The sequence below is a fragment of the Homarus americanus genome, unplaced genomic scaffold, assembly GCF_018991925.1.
Source record: "Homarus americanus isolate GMGI-L3 unplaced genomic scaffold, GMGI_Hamer_2.0 scaffold2558, whole genome shotgun sequence".
NCBI classification, from domain to species: Eukaryota; Metazoa; Arthropoda; class Malacostraca; order Decapoda; family Nephropidae; genus Homarus; species Homarus americanus.
Window position 1 is genome coordinate 825,831 of NW_024745671.1, and position 23,766 is coordinate 849,596.

General features: G+C 43.7%; 1 protein-coding gene across 2 annotated transcripts in view; it reads right to left on the minus strand.

Annotated features, from left to right (window-relative positions):
• Positions 1-1,076: 1,076 nt before the first annotated feature.
• Positions 1,077-23,766, minus strand: part of LOC121878724 (growth/differentiation factor 8-like) — a 79,983-nt gene continuing 57,293 nt past the window's right edge. For both annotated transcript variants that reach the window (XM_042385070.1, XM_042385071.1), the window contains exons 3-4: positions 9,229-9,411; positions 1,077-4,624 (exon numbers count right to left, since the gene is read on the minus strand). In XM_042385070.1, the coding sequence (XP_042241004.1) occupies positions 4,232-4,624; positions 9,229-9,411 (576 nt within the window). In that variant the 3' untranslated portion in view covers positions 1,077-4,231. The remainder of the gene's footprint in view (positions 4,625-9,228; positions 9,412-23,766) is intronic.

Below are 23,766 nucleotides of genomic sequence, written 5' to 3' on the forward strand. Positions count from 1 at the left end.
GGCGAACTTTAGGAGAAGGAAGTAAGCCTCGCTGAAGGTGGTTGACCTCAGCATGCCAGTAGGCCTAGTTGAGGGATATATGGCGAGCTAAGGACAGCGGGGCCCTGGTGACGATACTTGACTCTCATAAACGCCGGAGACCTTGATAAAAATATCTTCTTAAATATAAAATGTATTACCGAGGTGTGTGGACCTGGGTTGATGACTGTTGTTCTCTGATAAAGGGCTGCCTCATCACTAAGATAAACAAAGTGATTATACAGGCGGGAGAAAGTATCCACAAGAACAAAATATAAGAACAATATAAACTTTAGTGGTAGATGACCGTACTAAGTAAAGTGGGTGGTGGCGTTAACAACAAGGGGGTTAGTTCATAGTGTTGGGTCGCATAATGGTAAACCGAACTAAAGTGAAAAGTTAGTGTTTGCATAAGGTCTTCTTTCATCAGCTGGTGAAATGTTAATAACATTCTCGGTCACCAAAACGTCCCCCCTTAAATACAAAAACTTATGATCTGGCCTTGATGGTGGGGGAAGGAAAGGTCTGGCCATGATAGTGGGGAGAGGAATGGTCTGACCATAGTGGGGGGAGAGGGTCTGACCATGATAGTGGGGAGAGGAATGGACCATAGTGGGGGAGAGGGGTCTGACCATGATAGTGGGGAGAATGGACCATAGTGGGGGAGAGGTAGGTCACTGACCATAGTGGTGGGAGAGGTAGGTCTGATGATAGGGGGAGGAATGGTCTGACCATAGTGGTGGGGAGAGGGTATGATGGGTGGTAGAGTCTGGCCATGATAGTGGGGGGAGAGGAGCTGGCCATGATAGTGGGGAGAGGAATGGTCTGACCATAGTGGTGGGGAGAGGGTAGGTCTGGCCATGATAGTGGGGAGAGGAATGGTCTGACCATAATGGTGGGGAGAGGGTAGGTCTGGCCATGATAGTGGGGAGAGGAATGGTCTGACCATAGTGGTGGGGAGAGAGTAGGTCTGGCCATGATAGTGGGGAGAGGAATGGTCTGACCATAATGGTGGGGAGAGGGTAGGTCTGGGCATGATAGTGGGGAGAGGAATGGTCTGACCATAGTGGTGGGGAGAGGGTAGGTCTGGCCATGATAGTGGGGAGAGGAATGGTCTGTCCATGATGGTGAGGGGAGGGAAGATCTGGCCATGTACAGCGGCCAAACTGTGCCCTTGTTATATAAAGACAGAAAACAGAAGTACATTATTACACCGACAGCTTGTAATTTGACGTTATAGTTCCGCCAACAACTAAGGTCTTTAAGTGCGTAAGAAGGTTGGTAAATTACACTGTAGTTTAATTATTTCTGAAGAAACGAATAATATATGAACATCAGCAAAAGACACTGAGAAATTAGTTTTATATTTCTGATTTCAATGTTGGCTTTTCCCGAACACAAAATAACGAAAACCATTGACATATTCACCTGTTTACTTAGTACTACACATCCTTATTGTGTTAGTCAGCCATTATCATATCATATGCTACCTCACGGCCGACACCACAGTGCGCATCAGACGTCCCGCCAGGATTGAAACAAAAGAATTTCTAATAAAGTGTTTCAGCTTATTTTACAATCTTATACTAAATAAATTTCTTAACTACGAATTGTTTTATTTGTACTTTGCACTTTTTGTGGACAGAAAGTGCTTGTAAGACTTCGATAATCGCTGTACGACACTTTTATGAACACAATTACGTGGTTGTTCCTTAGAAGGCGAACGAACGCCAGACGACGGGCAATAGCAGTGGATCCCCACCAGTGGAGCTTCATAGACGCTCTAGTGGAGCTTCACAGACGCAGAACTGGAGCTTCACAGACGTACCAGTGGAGCTTCACAGACGCAGAACTGGAGCTTGACAGACGTACCAGTGGAGCTTCACAGACACAGAACTGGAGCTTGACAGACGTACCAGTGGAGCTTCACAGACGTACTAGTAGAGCTTCACAGACGCACTAGTGGAGCTTCACAGACGCACTACTGGAGCTTGACAGACGTACCAGTGGAGCTTCACAGACACAGAACTGGAGCTTGACAGACGTACTAGTGGAGCTTCACAGACGTACTAGTGGAGCTTCACAGACGTACTAGTGGAGCTTCACAGACGCACTAGTGGAGCTTCACAAAGGCATTAGTGGATCCCTTCTACAAACGCACTTGTGGAGTTCCTACACGAACACATTAATGGATCTTCTCCACGAACGCACCACTGGATATCCACCAACGTTCTCACTGTCATGTACACAACAACAGCAAGCTAGAAGCACAAAAAAGCGCAGAAGGTGTCAACAACAGTGGTCATCATTATCCATTCGTTCATTTGAGCTTTTGTGGAGCTTAACATGACGTACAGGCGTGCACGTCATGAGAGTCCCGTCAGAATTTCAAATAATTTGCATCTATATATATATAAAAAAGCTACAAAAACATTCGGTCTCCTCTCCAGTGCTCTGTTGTTGTGGTTAAGATTATCTAGTCCAACGGAAGAACACCCTAGCCTGTGTTGCTAGTCCGGGTATAATCCGGGTATGGGGCTGGATGAAGTAATATTGTGTTAGCATACAGATAAGTACATGATTGGAAAAATGTGAGGCTGCAAATTTTAAGGGATTCTTGTGTTCAAAGCTGCTAAGTGTGTTGCGAATAGAATCTTTTTTTTTTTTTTTTGAATTACCTGGAATTTTGAGACTACCACCAGTGTCAGACCACCGAGTCTCTTGATCACGTCCTTTAAGGGAGTGTCAGAGGTTCACAGTGTTATTGACAATAGGCTCACATGATTATTCAGATAGGCTTACATTATATTCTATAGACTCGTTCACATGGACCTACAGGTATATTCACATAGATGTAAAAGGATTATGCACATAGGTATACATGTACACTCAGTCCCATGACATATTCACAATAGCGCCCGCAAATTTACGACTACAAGACCTCACATATAACCCTTGCCCAGGTGCATAATCATTCAAGTAGGCCTAAAGAAATATCCAAGTAAGTCTGGGGAAGAAACAGAAGTAAAGGAGGCCAATATAATCAGATAAAAATATTTTCGAATTTCGTAATCCACGAAAAGAAATGAAATAAAATAAAACACCGGGGCACCTGGGTACGTACAGTATAGCACGTGGCCTTCAATTTTCCAGTAAGCCCTTGCAACGGACTGTTCATTCTTGGTGAAAGCAGAAGAGCAAAGAAAGTTGGGCGTGTGCATTCCAGTCTCCAGACCAATACACCACGTCTTGATCTGATGATAACTGTTAGCTACTGGTAGTGGGCCTTAAGTAGAATAGCCATACACTTATTTCAGACATATCGTCCAGCGCACCTGGTTAAACTCAGACATGCTAATTAGGGTACCTGGCGTAGTTTACACATGCTACTTAGATCACCAGAGTTAGCGTAAATATGCTAATTAGGTTACCTGGTGCAGCCCAGACATATTGTCAAGAATACCTGACGTACAATGTCTTTACGAGCTATAATGGACAAAGTACTTATCTGACTTGTGATGGTAACTATGGTATTTTTCTCCACGCGGCAAAGTATCAAAAACTAGAAATAGTTCAAACAATTTAACATGTGTAAGTGTTGGAGATATTTGTGATTAGTTCTACGTTGTAAAAAATATGATGACATTTATTGGACTAATGAAATGGTCACCAAGATGTTGTCCTCATCTTGTTAATGAATCGATGAGTTTGAGATCACAAGTGTTGGTGAACGCTACGGTATTCTTAGTGGAATATGGAGACTCAGGGTTGATTTTACTCTGGTATTACTAAAATTTCCTAAAGACATGTACATAGAACTCCGTACAAGGTAATACTGCTCAAATATTTTTTTTTCTAATGTATGGAGATTTTAACCAGCCGTGTAACTAAATATCTACACAAAAAAATCACGGCGTTTTAAATTTTAGTTTTGCCTCTAGAGAGAACAGCGCACAACACTTCCGCCAGGCCGCTAGTTGACTGAGTAGTGGTGTGTAATAACTCTTACTTCGTAAACATAAGAGTGAGATACTTTAGTTATAAATTGCATTGATATTAAAAGGATTTTTGTTCAGTATTTACAAGGGAACAATAACAACGTTTACAAATTGTGTTTGGACTGGACACTGGAATACGAGCCTAATTTAAATCTACTCTCCATCACAGATCTTTATTGGAAAGAACGGTTTAGTAGTGGATACCTAGCATAGGCTTAGGAGCAGCCGCAGCGGTCTACTACCATGTCTTGGATGGTATCAAATTTGATTTTATGGTCATGGTCGTAGTAGAGCATCTTCATGGGCGACAGCTTCCTGGCGCCGCAACAAGGGCCGTGATGGGCGTTGCTGCTGTTCAACTTCTGGACGAGCGAGGTGTGGGCGTACTTGTGGGCGTACAGGAAGGGGCATTCACCGTTACAGAAGTTGGCTTCGTATGTCTTGGGGGCGACGATGAAGTCCCAACCTAACTCGATAAAGTTGACGACGAGTTGATAGCGACAACAGCGCGACTCCTTCTTGTTGTTGGTGCAGAAGAAGTTGTTGCCACTGTTACGTCGAGACCGACTCTTCCTCGTCTCCTCCGTGTGGATCTCCAGTAGCGGCGCCTACGGGAGGAAGGATGGTTAGCAAGCGTTCATATATATCAGCTTCACTCACTCTTTATTAAGTACCTGACTCATCCACTTATCAGGACCTGTGACTTGTAGTTCCCAAAAGTGTCAACAGACGCCAATATTGTCCAGCTAAGGGAAAGGGAAATTTGAAACTATGAAACCTGACACAAGAGATGGAATTTATTACGGCTTCAGTGAAATGGAGTTAAGATATCAGTCTGCAGCACACGTGGTCATGATAACTAGCGTAACACGTCAACAGGACCTACAGAAAAAAGTTACCTCTAGCCGCAATATGCAGATGGACCCTAAAACAGTATTAGTAAGACGATATTCTCGAATTTTTCATACGAATCTTTCTCAACAATAACCCGCAGACGAAGTATCAAACCCGTTAAGTCCTGCGCACCAACATGTACTGCACACGGCTCCACCGTATAAGGTCAACTATCAAAATAATATGAGTGAAAGTTTACACAACACTTATCCTACACAAGAGCCACTTTAAATAAATGTCTTTGTGGGAAGAAGAGAAAAAAGTCGCGAAATAATTAACAATGCCAAGAGAAACTGTGAACAAATTATAAATAAAATGTGATTGTGTTTACTGGTCTGTTTTTCCCAGGATTAACACCAGGGATTATGTGTCTAACGGAACGAAAACTTGTAAGAATGTCTTCGTCTCATGGAAGAGTTAAAGAGTTGATAAGAGACGCCGTCACCAGGGTTGTTTAGTGTGTGTGTTGTGCTCGAGGTGGCAGAGTGAGGCTGGTGTGAAGACCCATTCTGCTGATCTACCAGCTGGTGTACCTTTTAACATGTTCTTAAGATAATCCCTATACATATATACTAACTATTCAAGGATGTAACTAAACGTTCGTAATACGCACTCGCTATGTCGTAATATTTGCGAGGTAATATACTATGCTTTACTATCTACAGAACACGAGGATAAGGTATGACCAACACTGGGTAGTTATCTGCGACAAATAAGATAGAATATAAGTGTGGTTAGGTTATGTTTCTAATGCTTGTTGTGTTCTAGAGCGTCAGCGTCCCTCTTAAGAGGTCGTTATCTCTTTCAAAGAGTGAGAGGTGAGGCGAGGCGAGGCCCGGTGGATACAACCCTTTCGTCCCCGTTGATGTTCCTGGCTTGGGCTCGGGGCACCCCCAGTCCATTCAACTGTGAAGGAGTGCTTAACTTTTAAACTGGGAGAGTACATAAAGACTCCTGACCACACTACCTCCTTGGTTAACTGGTTACTGTCTCCTTTAAAGGGTCGTTATTTTTTAAAGGGTTTGTAATTCATTTAAAGGGACCTTAACTTTCTTTAACACCTTACCGTCTCTTGACTTAGTTGTTGGACTTGAAGAATAATAACACTTGAGGCTATGTGGATTATTTTAGTGTGAGGGAGACACGTCCTCTTACTCTGGCTGGAACACACACACACACACACACACACACACACACACACACACACACACACACACCACCGTTGCCAGGGTTAACTCTTATGCCTAGAGATAACTTCACCCTAACTAATGGTGTGAAGTGAGTTTTCCGTAATTGTACCGCGGGTCGTGGGCCTCACCTGCCATAAACCACTTAAAATGTAAACGAGTCTTAAGGATAGATTACATCCGAGCCAAACTGGTCCTTGTGAATAGGAATTACCATCAATGTCACCACAATCAGAGAGGGATCCAATGTTTCAACAATAGCGGGCCATCGACAGATTCTGATATTACAACAGCTGGCACCAATACCCCCATAATGGTGAGAGGTTAGAGATATATGTAATGGTGTGTCCGTGTAGGGCGAGTGACCCATTGTAGGATATTGTAAGGTTTATTTGCTGGACTGGTTGCTAGGCCAGGTCATTCACCCTCTCTTCCTGGTGTGTGTGTGTGTGTGTGTGTGTGTGTGTGTGTGTGTGTGTGTACTACTGCTGCTATTAATAAGAATAAGAATAATGATAGGAGTGACTACAACCCCCCAGGGAACATTTCGACAACACCAAAGGATCTCACACACACACACACACACACACACACACACACACAACCACACACACACACACACACTGACAGATGGACATTGTGGGTCAGCAACCTTTACGTCTGAACTTCACCTTGACACACCCGGGTAGGATAATATGCCAAGTGTATCTTAGTTCTTGGCTCAGAGTCAAACATTCTAACATTAATGCGTAAATTATTACCACATAATCTCTCGTAGATCTTCCTGTAGTGCACGAGAAGAGGAATAAATAAATGAAGAAGAAGAAGAAGAAGAAGAAGAAGAAGGAGAAGAAGAAGAAGAATTATTGTTTGGTTACCTGATCGAATTGATTTTTTTTCTCAATTTTTGCCGCAGATTACAGCTAGTTTATCGTGCACCCAGATTATGTTCAAAAGTACCTAGAACAAGTTAAACCAGACAAGAGCTGTAATATAAAGACAAAAGTTGTTCGTTAAACCACCTACAAGTAAAGGTTAAAGTTATGAATTAGTTGTAGGATATTGGTGGGTGAAGAGTTGTGAGTTATGTTCACCTGGGCATTTGGGAAGTAACTCAGCCACTGTCACCTGAGTGTTGTTGCTTTTATTGTTGTTGTTGTTATTGTTTTTGTTGTTGATGGTGGTGGTGGTGGTCGTGGAGGTGGTGGTGATGGTGGTGGTGGTGGTGGTGGTTATTCAAGGTGATAAAGAAGGTTAACTTTTGGTGGCGTTGATTCTACTGTATATGTGTGTGTGTGTGTGTGTGTGTGTATCAGTATTAAGGTACAGTATTACTCATCTCCACCACCTTTATCATACTTTCTGTACGTTACCAGTAATACTGTTGTGTATCTAATCTTGTTCTTAAATATATACATACATTCATACATACATGCATACATACATTATATATACACATATAACCAAAACAAAATAATCTGATAGCTTATTTGATTGAAATCTTACAATTATGGGGAAAACGAGTCAATTCCTAGCTATATTAACTTTGGTTCCAGAAAAACGACTAAACCTGCGTGAACGTTGGTCGAGTGTGTCGTGGTCTTGAGTACTACATAGCTATAGACCATTAAAGTTAGTGAATAATTTACACTTCATCTACAGCTGCGAGGAATGACACCAACAAAGCCCTGTGAACGCGACCTTTCTCCCTTCACTCACTCATGACCAATATTCTTAAAACGATCAATTTACCGATACTTCCTATAGCGTTAATTTGGACACCATTTTCTTCGCGTCTAAAAATACAAAATAAAAAGATATCAGATTTAATGTTGTGAAGTAGGTGGCGTGACGGTGAGTGGAGGATGAAGGTCAATAAGTAGAAGGATTAAGACCACGATACATTCTGTTCTTACACTCATGAGGTATCGGGTGAGTTAGTGCGTCCATTACACCGGTAGGTAACAGGGAGATATTGTGAGGTGTTAGGTTGTAGCCTTATTGTTGTTATTGTAGTTATTGCTATTGTTGTTATCATTGCTATTGTTGTTATTATTGCTGTTATTATTATCATTGTGGTTGTTGTTGTTATTGTTATTGTTTTTATTATTATAGTTGCTCTTGATGTTGTTGTTGTTGTTGTTGTCATTATTTCAGTAAGGAGTTGTTGTTATAACCGGCAATATCATTACCTACCACCACCTCCCTAGTCACATTGTATCACCCTCAACAACCACTACCACTATCACCCTCAACAACCACTACCACTATCACCCTCAACAACCACTACCACTATCACCCTCAACAACCACTACCACTATCACCCTCAACAACCACTACCACTATCACCCTCAACAACCACTACCACTATCACCCCTCAACAACCACTACCACTATCACCCTCAACAACCACTATCACAACCACTACCACTATCACCCTCAACAACCACTACCACTATCACCCTCAACAACCACTACCACTATCACCCTCAACAACCACTACCACTCAACAACCACTACCACTATCACCCTCAACAACCACTACCACTATCACTCAACAACCACTACCACTCAACAACCACTACACCCTCAACAACCACTACCTCAACAACCACTATATCACCTCAACAACCACTACCACTATCAAACAACCACTACCACCCTCAACAACCACTACCACCCTCAACAACCACTACCACTATCACCCTCAACAACCACTACCACTATCACCCTCAACTACCATTTCCTCAGACGGTTTAAGCCAGGAATCCACCCACACCCTCACACCACATTCCTACCATGTTGTGTAAAGCTGGTGGTAGTGGTAGGGAGGAGAGGGGGACGTGGAGGGGTTAAGGTGGTAGGGAGAAGGGAGAGAGGGAAGAGAATGGGGGGGCGGGGGGGGGTGGTTAAGGGAGAAGAATGCTGAAATAAGTCTACGGGGTTGACGTGAACTGCTTCGAGAGAGGTTTAAGTTAGGAGGTTTTAAAGTGTGAGGGTGAGGTTAAGGGGTATGATAAGTCTCTCTCTCTCTCTCTCTCTCTCTCTCTCTCTCTCTCTCTCTCCATGTATCTAGTTTCCCTCCGACAGGTAGTCAAGGTAAGGCAACAACAGCATACTTAGGTACTCACGTTAGAAGGCATCTCATTGGGGTCGGTGACGGCCACTTGTCTACCCTGTGAGTCGTAGGCAGTCACCACCAGCCCCAGGTTGTCGTTGGGTTTATTGAGCCACTCTTGTAGTAACTTGTACACTTCGATCTTCACCCAGTTACCTTTCCGAGCGTCGAAGGATTCAGATACCGTCGTCACCTCCTGTAGATACGACTTAGCTTTAGGTTTGTGGTTAGTTACATATGTATATACGTGTATCAATGGCCTATAAACAATAGCCAACGATGTACAGTTTACCACAAGGTCAGCCAGCTGGTGTAGTGTGTGTGTGTGTGTGATGCGGCCACCAGTACAGTCAGATAATGCTCTTACCCGTGATGTAATGAACTCTTTCTTGAGTGAAGGAAAAGTCTTGTACAAGGTAGTTAACATCCTGTGTGAAGCCAATTGTGAACTAGAGTGTTTCAGTTAAGTCATAGGCCTATTTATATGTTGTGGTGTACAGTACAGTATGTGGTATATGAGGTGTTATATTACAGGTATATTACTGTTGATGATAAAACTAAAGAGCTCAACACTTGTAGATTACTGCAACTTGTCAACACAACACGTAATCCTTCATGACTTATAGGTGACCTTTGGCCCCTGTAGAATGGTCTTCAACAAGGATTATTTAGTTTGTCTTAGCCATCTTACAGAGGTTAAAGCCCAGTGGTCCTACTCGGTGGTTTTAGGTTATTTATCTAAAATTCAATCCATCTTATTTGTTTCAACTCTAACAAGGACGTAGCTTTGTAATTTTAGTTGTTGTATTTGTGACCGGCATGTGGTATGCTATCTGTGGTTGAAATAATGATAAAATAACGGACCACGAACGTTCTATAGGAGACAGTTTATGGAATTTTAAACCTTTGAAATAATTAACACTGATAAAGGTCATTGCTATAGAAGTCACGATTAGGGGTCCATAGCAAGGTATATAGAGGGTATCCCAGAAAAATGTCCCCGCCTCCCTCCTTCCCTCCCTGCTCCCTGAGACACTGTGAGTTGGAGGGAGGCAGGCAGGCAGGGAGGGAGGCAGGGAGCAGGCAGGCAGGAGGGAGGGAGGCAGGCAGGCAGGGAGGGAGGCAGGGAGCAGGCAGGGAGGGAGGCAGGGAGCCCACAGGGAGGGAAGGAGGCAAGGAGGGAGGGAGGCAGGGAGCAGGGAGGGAGGGAGGTAGGGACATTTTTTGTGCCATCATCCATCTTAATTAATCTAAGTGTGAAGGAAAAGTCACTTAAAATTAGGTGTTTGCTCTGTTTAACCTTCGATCCGATAAAACAGTTAAACAAGGCAAATAAAAAAACTGGACTGACGCACAACTCCACCAACTTTGAAATTGATTGGTCAAGAATTGAAAGAGTGGTGTTTAGTTATTGTTTATAGAAAGAAAGAGAGGGAGAGAGAGAGAGAGAGAGAGAGAGAGAGAGTTAATCAACATAACGTTTCTCTCCTCCATGTTATATATACCCATGATAAACAAGAGGATTGCAAGATGTAAAGTCACCCCCTCACGCCACATGACCTTGAAAAGTAGGTCAAGAACACGTGCCTAACACTCGTACAAAAGATTGATTGGACGAAAGCATAAGATGAATGTGAAGGAGCCACGTCAATAGCCTCCCTAAGGTGACTTATTTAAAAGCAGAAACTGTCGGATAACAGGACGGGTGAACAAAGAGACGAGACACGAAGAACGATAGTATTCGTATGTCAAGGTTTGTTGGTTATATAGTATGGGAAAGTGTGACTGATATCCAAAAACATTTTCAAGTACGGATCTTTGTTACTACTACTACTACTAATACACCTTTGCCGCCATTTACTATTACTACTACTACTACCACCACCACCACCACTACTACTATTTACTACGTGGCCTCCATCCTCCCCCAATAGCCACACCTTCGCCGCAGTTTTATTACCTTAAAATTAAATATGCTAATACATAAGTAGCTATCCTAGTTGTGCTGAGTTAGTTGAGCCGCAGATTTATGCGGCATTCAGTGACTGTTGCCTCATAGTCAATATCTGCAACTGTTGTCGGCTTTGGGGCCGATGCTCTCGTTCCCCTGAGGCAGAGCAAAGCAGACCTAAGGAGAGAGAAGGACAGTCGACATCTCTTCCAGGCTGTAACATAACTTCTGGGCTGCTGCTTCTGTTCGAATAGTACCTCCGCGAGTATGGCGTAGAAGCATCTTGCACTTGGTCCCATCCCACCAGAGGTTGTGAACACCAGAGGAGTGAAGCTGTCTTGATCAACGTTCTGAATTCTCTCCCCATATGCCCTTATCTTGCCGTTCTCGTTCCTCCTGTGTGCAGCATCGAGAGCTAAGTTACGGTGACATGCGGCCATGGGATAAAAATTCCTGATGTCGAAGAAGGCTCGCTGTCCCCGCGTCCAGAATCCTCGAGCACTGACGTCAACATGGGCTTCGGTGGATGTATTTGAAGACCTATGTTGGAAATTCTCACCGTCCACACACGCATTGGGAGGGCAAACCTTCTACTGGCCTACTGTACCTTAGAGCAATGGCATCTGTAAATTCTTGTTTATTGAGACTGAAACCATTTGCCCTTATCAGTAACGTAGTTAACCAGTTCGAGGTGCCCACCTCCTGCGCTATAGCTACTTTTTTCTCAAATTCTCTGGTACTTGCAGCATCAGTTGCTGTAACTTATCACTTTGGCCGTGTTGTCGTTCTGTCGTAATGGACTGTCCAATCTTGTTTACTTCACTGGTATCCACCACGCCTGTTGCGTTCTGAGCTATTATGTGGTCAGTGAGGGCTGCTTTGAGCTAAAGTGAGTTTTGATGTTCGGTGGCAGCAATCTCCTCTGGATTGGACAATCCCATTCCTCCCAATCTCGGTGGTAGTGTAAGGAGTGATCTTTCTTCTGGGGCTAAGTGAAGATGTTTCACTAATTTGGGAATGAGATTGATGTTGATAGCTTCTTCCAGAGGGTGGAGGAGGGGTCCGATATCAGGGATAGTGCGCATCAGGTAGTTCCAGCAATGCTTGACTCCATGGGTGAATGCAGCAAAAGCCGCATGTGGCTCTGTGTTAGCAATATCAGACAGAGCTTGGATTTCCCTAACCCACTCATTCACCTTTCCCGTTACGTACTCGGTCTTAAGTCCGTCGTGCCGATCACTGCACCGAGGCGTCTTTGGCCATCCTTTGTTATTTTGGCCTCACTTCCACCGAACACCTCCATTGCCCGTTCATGATGTTCTGGCTTCACAATGAGGAAGGACTTGCTGGCGTTTGGGTGGTACCCTGTTTGTGGACCTCGTGATGTTATCAGGTCCCACCACTTTTTGATGTCCTCCACTTTTCCTGCTCCTTTAAGGTCGTCTGTATACGCCACTTGCTTGATCTTGGTTGTTTCAAATTTTATTGTGTGTTGGAGTACTGATAGGCCTATTGCGTACATTGCCATTGCAACAGGGTCCCCCTGCGTTGTTCCCTCAGTTGACTGTATTATGGTATCACTTCTTAGAGCCTTGGTGTTTACTATATAAAGGTCTGATGGATTCCTATAGGTGTTTTCAACATACATTGCAAGGCTTGGACACTTGATCTTGATGTTGTGCAGTGCGGCCTTGCGGTTAAATATGTTGAATGCGTTTCAAGCGTCCACCAGGAGAACGGCCTCACTACTACTATTACTACTACTACTACCACCACTACTGCTTTTTTTAATGGCCTCCAGCTTCCCCCAATAGCCACACCTTCGCCGCAATTTCATTACCTTAACTACTACTACTATTACTACTTCTTCTACTGCTATCAATAATAATAATAACAATAATAATAATAATAATAATAATAATAATAATAATAATAATAATAATAATAATAATAATAATAATAATAATAATAATAATAATAGTAATAATAATAAACACAAAACACAATAAAGATATCAAAGAAAGGCGAAAAAACACACCATTCAATTCACATCTTGCAAACATAATCGTCAGTGTGGTAAGGCAGGAGGGAGGGAGAGGTGAGGTAAGAGAATGGAGAAGTGAGGGAAAATGGAGGGAGTGGGGGAGAGGTAAGGGAAGAGAGGGAAGGAGGGGTGAGGCAAGAAGGAGAGAGAAGTGAGGGAGAGATGGGTAGGTGTAGGGGATGAGAGGAGAGACACACAAATGTTATATCCGCGTCACACCCACGTCACAGCCTCGCGTCACACCCACGTCACAACCATGCGTCACACCCACGTCACAGCCTTGCATCACACCCACGTCACAGCCTTGCATCACGTATACTTCAATCTAACATTATGGTGAGAAAATACCATGTTTTATATCATTATAGTGAATATAAGCTACCATTAAGCTTTATACTGACCCCCTCCTCCCAGTATAGAATGAACCAACGTACTTCAAGAGTCAGAGGTATATAAAGTATTCACATTACTACCATCAAACTCAACAGGGGGTTAATATAGGCGTTAAAACTCGTAATATTAGCAACAGTTGACTTAGTTCGTGGAATCAGTTAACCGAGCCTCTTGCATTCCGAGGTCCGACAATTCGTCAACAAGTATACGTGGTCGGTTGGCTTGATTCCTTGGTAAGCTAAGTCTCACTACTTCGGTGTATTGAGCTGTGGCCTGAGGAGGGTGGGTGGCCCATTACTGTCGGAGAAACCCTCACCCATACACTTCTCAGACCTGGTGTTGTCTTCCAGCAAGCAGCCGCCTCTCTCCTGGCATTAAATCAACATGTAACTAGATTATCGGCATGTCTTCAAACTGCTGTAAAGACACGTAGTACTTGGAGCCATCCGACTACTCCTCCACCCTCCTGTCTCACGAAGTCTAAGCTGGTTGAAGAATTTGATGATGATTTCTCTGGATGGCGTCCAACAAGGACGTCTTTCCCCTGACCCATCCGTCATGCAGTGAGTGGAGGCTCTGTCGACGGCGACACAGGCTTCAGCCTCATCATCAACATCTTCCCAAAAATATGAATGGCATGCGGAGGATGGATAGGAAAATAGGTAATAATGAAGCCCTTGGAGCCGTCTACCTTCACAGAGTAGCTTACCTCACCAAGGTGAAGGTACCACCCCCCGGGGAGCTCCCTCCTGCCACACTTGTAACACCACCTATACACTTTATATTCACAAAACCTTTTACAAGTTAAATACAATCATATCCTTTTCAGTGTTATTGTATGTATTTTCAATAAAATAAATTGTAAAATCAAATCCTGCGGCACATTTAACAAAGTAAAAAACTTCAGAATAATACAACCGCATGGCAACGCACACGCCCGACGCTACTGTTTAACCAAAAGAGATCCTCTTTAATTCACATTGACGTCAACAGCACCTGACATGCCAGCTAAAACTGTTTCATTATGACTCGTTAATTCACATTGACGTCAACAGCTCCTGACATGCCAGCTAAAACTGCGTCATTATAAGAACACGTCTTAAATTTTAACTCATTTCATTATGCCATATAAGGTACTGAGTCTACATGAACACTAAATATTTTACAACTTCAATTAGAATTAAACTTAAATATCCATCCAAAATCATGGTTCTCAGGCTACCGACACACCCCTCTTTACTTTCTTTACTACTATTACTACTAGCATTACTTCCATTAATACTGTGGCTATCATTGAACTCCTGCTACTGTCACTCCTACCCACTGCTCACGACGTTGCTGTTACTGATACTGTAACTGGTGATGGTGCTACTGTACTGCTGTTGCTACTTAGCGCTATGGACGGCAGCCACCTTAACCCCCTACTTTGCTGTGGGTTATGTAACTGTTATCACTCTGACCACTGTTGTTATTGATATTGTTTGTGCTCCCGTTTCTGTTATTGTGGTTATTGTACCGTGGGTGTTGTTATTGTTGTTTTATGTTCTCCCGTTGCTGTTATTGCGGTTATTATAATTCAGGTGTTGTTTACTGTGATTGCCGAGGCCTCCACCGTAAGTTATCGTCGCTGTTGCTAGCATTCACTACTGTACCGGGGAGTAGTGGTAATGCTGGCTACTGAAGGTGTGTTAAGGCTGTGAGGCTGAGGAAGCGACGGCTTGAGTGATCGACCGTACTGGTAAGGTAAGGAAAGGAAAGGAAAAGTAAGGAAAGGTAAGATAAGGTAAGGGAAGGGAAGGGAAGGGAAGGAAAGGTACGGCCCGTGGCGGTCATTGGCCTCGTTCCCTCTCTACACAGGATCAGTCTTGGTTTGGGTACGGTTACGTAACATAAAGGGTGGATCCAAACCCCCTCTAGGAGTAAAAAAATAAATAAATAAATGAAAAAAAAAATGGAGAGCGGAAAATAGAGGGGAGTGATAAGGTAAATACCGTGGTCTCTCTCTCTCTCTCTCTCTCTCTCTCTCTCTCTCTCTCTCTCTCTCTCTCTCTCTCTCTGCACCACTACCACCACCACCACCACCACTACCCACCCTCCATCTATAGGAAGGATTATTACCGGACATAAATTGCTCCTTGGGTAATCACGTTCGCTGTGTGGGCTTTCATCATAGCGATTTCCAGGATTGCCATACGCTGGAGAATGACTCGTTCCGAATTCAACCTGGGTAGTTTATTTTGTATCTGCGATCTATGATTATGGCATATACAACACGCCATAGTGTAATTCATTATAAGACAAAACAAAGACACACACAGACCCCCCCCTCCCCTTTACCCCTTCCCCCTTATTCTCTATCCCCCTCTTCCTACCCTCTTCCTCTTTCCCTTCTACCCTTATTCCACTTCCCCTCACCCTATTGTTTCTTCTGTTCCTTCTTCTGTTCTTCCAGTGTTCCCCTTCACCCCTCCTTTCCCTCTTCCCCCTTTCTTTAATCTTATCCTATACTCCTCTTCTCCCCCTCTTCTCTTTCTCATCTCATCTCTTCACTCATTTTTCACCTTATTTTCACCCTATTCTCCTCCTCTTCCTCCTTCTCCCCACCCCTTCCTCTCTCCTCTCTTTTCTCCTCCTCCTTCCTATCACCTAAACCCCTTCTTTCTTTCTCTCCCTCCTTCCTCTCTCCTCTTCTTTGCCCTCCTCTTGCCCTCACACTTCCTCTCTCTCTCTCTTACCTCCCCCTACTCCTCCTCCTCTTCTCTGCCCTCTACTCCCCCTCCTCTTCTCTCCCCTCTTCTCTCCTCCCCTTAACCCCTTTCTTGGGAGTAGACGGAAAGGGAGGTAAAAGAAAGTGAGATAAAGAGGGGAAGAGGAAGAGGAGACAAAATAGTGGAAAGGAACAAGAGGTGGAAGAGGACTCACGGAAAAGGAGTTAAGGAGGGTGGAAAGGGAAGGAGAGAATGGGAGGTAAGAGGGAAAGAAAAAGAGAGGAATAACGGAAGAGGAAGAGGAGGAAAATAAAGGGAAAGAATGGGGGAAAATAGAGAAGGATGGGGATTAATATTGGAGGAATGGGAGGAAGGAGAGGAGGAGGAAGAGGAGTAGAAGGAAGAGTAGGAAAGTACGGGAAGAAGACGAGAAGGAACACACACACACACACACACACACACACACACGCACATAAATGTACATAGTTACACATCACATGTCAGAGGTGTGTCAAGGGTGTGTTAGGGGTGTGTGTGTCAGAGGTGTGTGTCTGTGTTAGGGGTGTGTCAGGTGTGTCAGAGTGTGTCAAGGGTGTGTTAGGGGTGTGTCAGGTGTGTGTCAGAGGTGTGCTAGGGTGTGTTAAGGGTGTGTCAGGGTGTGTCAGAGGTGTGCTAGGGGTGTGTCAAGGAGGGTGTGTCAAGAGGTGTGTCAAGGGTGTGTTGGGGTGTGTCAGGGGTGTGTCAGAGGGTGTGCTAGGGGTGTGTTAAGGGTGTGTTAGGGTGTGTCAGAGGTTTGCTAGGGTGTGTCGGGTGTCAGAGGTGTGTTAGAGGTGTGTCAGAGGCGTGTCAAGGATGTGTTAGGGGTGTTTTAGAGGTGTGTCAAGGGTGTGTTAGGGGTGTTTTAGAGGTGTGTTAGGTGTGTCAGAGGTGTGTCAGAGGTGTGTCAAGGGTGTGTCAGGGTGTGTCAGAGGTTTGTCAGAGGTGTGTCAGGGGTGTGTCAGGGGTGTGTCAGAGGTGTGTTAGGGGTGTGTCAGGGGTGTGTCAGAGGTGTGTTAGAGGTGTGTGTGTCAGCGGTGTGTCAGAGTACTGTTATTGCCGCAGATCCTCACAAGACGTTTTATGACCAACTGTGATCACCAACACCACAGCCCAAATATCCTGATAAAACCAGGACTCTCAGAACCACTTTCATGTAGTGGACGGATCCCTTCGACGCCCCAAAGTTTAAATTATTTTCAATCAAGAGGAACATTTCTGAAGGGGTGGAAGGGGAAGCCGTATGGGAAGGTCCGGGTTGTTGCTACTGGTACACACTAATGTTACGTTATATTTATGATTATTGGAGAAAATCGTAATTACATACACCGGTCTATTATTAATATTAGTAATTACCTCTAAATCCTCCTTCTACGTCCTCCACTTCCTTACTCCAAACATCAGTGTATGTGAGGTAATCACACTAGGACAGTCGGCCTCTGAGCCTGGCCAGTCTGTCGTGTAACAATAACAACTAATCGCCATAACATAGCCTCTTGACCATCAGCAACGTGGTCGATGATGCATCTCCTCCCGCTGTCCTCCCTAAGATGGTATTAACTTACTACCCTGTCCTTCTCTAACCTAACCTAACCTAACCTACTGTACCACCCTGTCCATCATTAAGCTAACCTTTATCCCGTCACCATTAATCACCAGCGGTTGGAGGCGGGCAATAAAGACCTGAGGAGCCCCCCCCCCCTCCCCTGTGGTACACCTATACTTGGGTCGTGAACATCTAAGAAATATGGAGCCAGCTTCGTATACTAAGTCATATAAAACTTTTAATATGATTTACGGCACAATTTTAATGTTTATGGATAAGGTTGTGGTAACTATCCCTGTGGCCGATGATTTTTCAGATTTTAATGGATAATATAATTTTCGTTCGTCAGGAAAGAGAACTTGACCACGTCTGTCATCATGCTATGAGTGACATAATGACTGATGCTCGTGTTTATAATATTTACCCCCAATAACCTTGTTAGTGGAGGGACTATCAGTATATTTTGTCCGTGGATGGAGCACCTATAAGATCATTGTTGTTCAGGTTACCAATGTTTCCCAAAAGGAGGTCCCAGGTCAGGTGAGTCGTGAGAAGTGCTTATCAACCTCACCTGATAGTAAGTCATTATACCACACCTTCCATATCTAACGTCAATCTCTACTGAGTGTTCTGAATAGCTTTGGTTATACTCTAAGCTGCTTCTCGAGATTGAACCTAACCCTTGAGTACCGCTTGTGGCGCCTCCTCAAGATGTCGAGTCTAGGAGATCTTCCAGAATATTAGAATCATTACCGTTGTACACCTCACCAGGTATATCCCGTAGTTCTGCTGATACTAATGAACAAAAGTCTGAAAGTCATCATATTTTGTTGATGTAACAGTCATATACTGTTGCTAACACTATAAAATGCTGCCAACCCCACACACACACACACGTTCCAAAAACACCTAAAAGAATGCGTCGAAAGTAAAAATGGCTTCCATAGACCTGACCCGCTCGTTAGGGACAGTGTGGTTACAAAACAGAACATACTGTACTTAGCTGGTAGTGTGGTCAGTACTCCACTCGAATACCTTCACTTTCCATATGAAAAGTTAGGTAGCCAATCACAGGTAGGTAAACTAAGCACGAACAAACGACCCTACGAACACAAGGTGAGCGCTGTATCCACTAAACCACCGCACCCTTTGAGTCTTTAATAATATATAAAATGAAAACGATGGGGCTACTGAGACTCAGGACCCTAGCAACAGTAACAAGGGTGAGCAAGAATATTATACAGTGTCATGGCTGCGTTATTTCGCCCTTTAGAAAACATCCCTTGAAACGAAACAAATCCCCCCCCCCTTCAAAAAAAAAAATTAAACAAAATCACGAGAAAAGTTAATCCCAATCCCCATGAAAATCCCTTTAATAGTGAAAGGTGATTACATTTGATTAATTAGTGTAAAAAGAACAGGTACGTCAGGTGATGGTATAAGAAATGGTAAGATTCTAAATGTTGTAAGTAACACACTCGGTCTTAAACACACAACAAGAGACGAAACAAAACTTAGATAATATTTATAATCAATTCTCAAGAGTTTTTCTTTTTTTTTTCATTGCTATTATTATTTATTTTTACATAATGTGTGTAGGTGATGCTGGACTGTGTGAAAGTGGGAAAGTAAATTTGAGTAAATTATTTAGGAACTAATAAAGGAAGCACACACACACAACCAAACACACACACACACACACACACACACACACACACACACACACACACACACACACACACACACACAACCACACACACACACACACACACACACACACACACACACACACACACACACACACACACACACACACACACACACACACACACACACACACACCGTTCTGTTACTGATGTTCTAAATTTAACATCGCTGGCAGGAAGCGAAACTAATAAAAAAATTAGTTTCGCTTCCTGCCAGTTGTTGAGAATCCATGCGATGTTATTGTTTATCCAAAGAACTTTAATTACCTTGTTGTTATTACTCGTAGTTACATTGGCACTAGTTTGTTATGTCATGTTGGCTCTGAACATAACGAAGCTAAATATGTTCTCACCAAGGCAGTCTATGAGGTGTACACAAGGTTAGGGTCTCAATCAATGGGAGAGTTAAAACCGTTTACATTGCTGATGTTGTCTGAGTAATGAAAGTCCCATCCATGTCCGAATGTTTGATGGCAGATTAACAACATTGCGTCACATACAGGTCCCATGTCCGAATGTTTGGTGGCAGATTAACAACATTGCGTCACATACAGGTCCCATGTCCGAATGTTTGGTGGCAGATTAACAACATTGCATCACATACAGGTCCCATGTCCGAATGTTTGGTGGCAGATTAACAACATTGCATCACATACAGGTCCCATGTCCGAATGTTTGGTGGCAGATTAACAACATTGCATCACATACAGGTCCCATGTCCGAATGTTTGGTGGCAGATTAACAACATTGCACATACAGGTCCCATGTCCGAATGTTTGGCAGATTAACAACATTGCGTCACATACAGGTCCCATGTCCGAATGTTTGGTGGCAGATTAACAACATTGCATCACATACAGGTCCCATGTCCAATGTTTGGTGGCAGATTAACAACATTGCATCACATACAGGTCCCATGTCCGAATGTTTGGTGGCAGATTAACAACATTGCACATACAGGTCCCATGTCCGAATGTTTGATGGCAGATTAACAACATGCATCACATACAGGTCCCATGTCCGAATGTTTGATGGCAGATTAACAACATTGCATCACACAGGTCCCATGTCCGAATGTTTGGTGGCAGATTAACAACATTGCGTCACATACAGGTCCCATGTCCGAATGTTTGGTGGCAGATTAACAACATTGCATCACATACAGGTCCCATGTCCGAATGTTTGGTGGCAGATTAACAACATTGCATCACATACAGGTCCCATGTCCGAATGTTTGGTGGCAGATTAACAACATTGCATCACATACAGGTCCCATGTCCGAATGTTTGGGCAGATTAACAACATTGCATCACATACAGGTCCCATGCATCCCATGCAAAGATTAACAACATTGCATCACATACAGGTCCCATGTCCGAATGTTTGGTGGCAGATTAACAACATTGCATCACATACAGGTCCCATGTCCGTATGTTTGGTGGCAGATTAACAACATTGCATCACATAGGTCCCATGTCCGAATGTTTGGTGGCAGATTAACAACATTGCATCACATACAGGTCCCATGTCCGAATGTTTGGTGGCAGATTAACAACATTGCATCACATACAGGTCCCATGTCCGAATGTTTGGTGGCAGATTAACAACATTGCATCACATACAGGTCCCATGTCCGAATGTTTGGTGGCAGATTAACAACATTGCATCACATACAGGTCCCATGTCCGAATGTTTGGTGGCAGATTAACAACATTGCGTCACATACAGGTCCCATGTCCGAATGTTTGGTGGCAGATTAACAACATTGCATCACATACAGGTCCCATGTCCGAATGTTTGGTGGCAGATTAACAACATTGCATCACATACAGGTCCCATGTCCGAATGTTTCCCATGTCCGAATGTTTGGTGGCAGATTAACAACATTGCATCACATACAGGTCCCATGTCCGAATGTTTGATGGCAGATTAACAACATTGCGTCACATACAGGTCCCATGTCCGAATGTTTGGTGTCAGATTAACAACATTGCATCACATACAGGTCCCATGTCCGAATGTTTGGTGGCAGATTAACAACATTGCATCACATACAGGTCCCATGTTTGAATGTTTGGTGGCAGATTAACAACATTGCATCACATACAGGTCCCATGTCCGAATGTTTGGTGGCAGATTAACAGCATAGCATCACATACAGAAAGCTGGGGACTTAATGAACCATATCACTATACATAGATGCAAACCAAAACAAGAACATATATGAAACGCGTCAAGGGGTAATTGTTGTACTGGCGCCCACAACAACCAAGATGATAAATTATAGTCTACTGAGTATAATGGTAGTTGGGTTGATGATAGTGATACCTATAATGGTTATACTAATGGTAACAATGGGACTAATAACATTGGTGGTGTCCTGGGTATATATATATATATAGAGAGAGACCTTCCTTATACCCACTGTTTGTAAATAATTGTAAATATTCCTATTGGTGATCCGGTTATTTAAATTATCTATTTGTAAGTTATTTACATGGATAATACCCACCTATAAATAAACCCCCCCCCCCATAGACGAGAGTAGATGCATGACCTTTAATGTGGTAACCTGTTCGGAGGTAACTTATATGTCAACTTGTACCTGTTTATCGAGGAACTATGTAATGTACGTAAAAAACAACAAGAAAATATATATAAACCAAAAAAAGCACAATTTATACGTATAGAAAAATAAAATAAATAAATAGATTTTCACCTGAGCGATTATTTTTTTCTGAGTGTTCGATGCAACAGGTAGGGGGGGAGATAGGTCGGTACACAGGTTGTGGGGTGAAGGTCGCCTCGCAGGTGTTGTGTCACGTTTAATTAGTTCACTTTTAGTGTCGATTGACTTAAATAGAACCTGACTAGCAGAGAGACCCAAGAGGGAGAGGACTTGGCATACCTGGAGACCTAAAAGGGTGAGGGATAATATACACGGAGACCTCGAGGACAGATATATCGAGACACAGGAAGCAACAGAGTGGACACATGGAGACTTCAGTAGCAACAGAGTGGACACATGGAGACTTCAGTAGCAACAGAGTGGACACATGGAGACTTCAGTAGCAACAGAGAGGACACATGGAGACTTCAGTAGCAACAGAGTGGACACATGGAGACTTCAGTAGCAACAGAGAGGACACATGGAGACTTCAGTAGCAACAGAGTGGACACATGGAGACTTCAGTAGCAACAGAGTGGACACATGGAGACTTCAGTAGCAACAGAGTGGACACATGGAGACTTCAGTAGCAACAGAGTGGACACATGGAGACTTCAGTAGCAACAGAGTGGACACATGGAGACTTCAGTAGCAACAGAGAGACACATGGAGACTTCAGTAGCAACAGAGGGACACATGGAGACTTCAGTAGCAACAGAGTGGACACATGGAGACATGGAGACTTCAGTAGCAACAGAGAGGACACATGGAGACTTCAGTAGCAACAGAGTGGACACATGGAGACTTCAGTAGCAACAGTGAACTTCACAGAGTGGACACATGGAGACTTCAGTAACGCAGAGAGTAGCAACAGAGACACATGGAACTTCAGTAGCAACAGAGAGGACACATGGAGACTTCAGTAGCAACAGAGGACACATGGAGACTTCAGTAGCAACAGAGAGGACACATGGAGACTTCAGTAGCAACAGAGAGGACACATGGAGACGTCAGTAGCAACAGAGTGGACACATGGAGACTTCAGTAGCAACAGAGGACACATGGAACTTCAGTAGCAACAGAGAGGACACATGGAGACTTAGCAACAGTGGAGGGACTTCAACAGAGAGGACACATGGAGACTTCAGTAGCAACAGAGAGGACATGGTTCATGGAGAGACTGTACTTCAGTAGCAACAGAGTGGACACATGGAGACTTCAGTAGCAACAGAGAGGACACATGGAGACTTCAGTAGCAACAGAGTGGACACATGGAGACTTCAGTAGCAACAGAGTGGACACATGGAGACTTCAGTAGCAACAGAGAGGACACATGGAGACTTCAGTAGCAACAGAGTGGACATATGGAGACTTCAGTAGCAACAGAGTGGACACATGGAGACTTCAGTAGCAACAGAGTGGACACATGGACTTCAGTAGCAACAGAGAGGACACATGGAGACTTCAGTAGCAACAGAGTGGACACATGGAGACTTCAG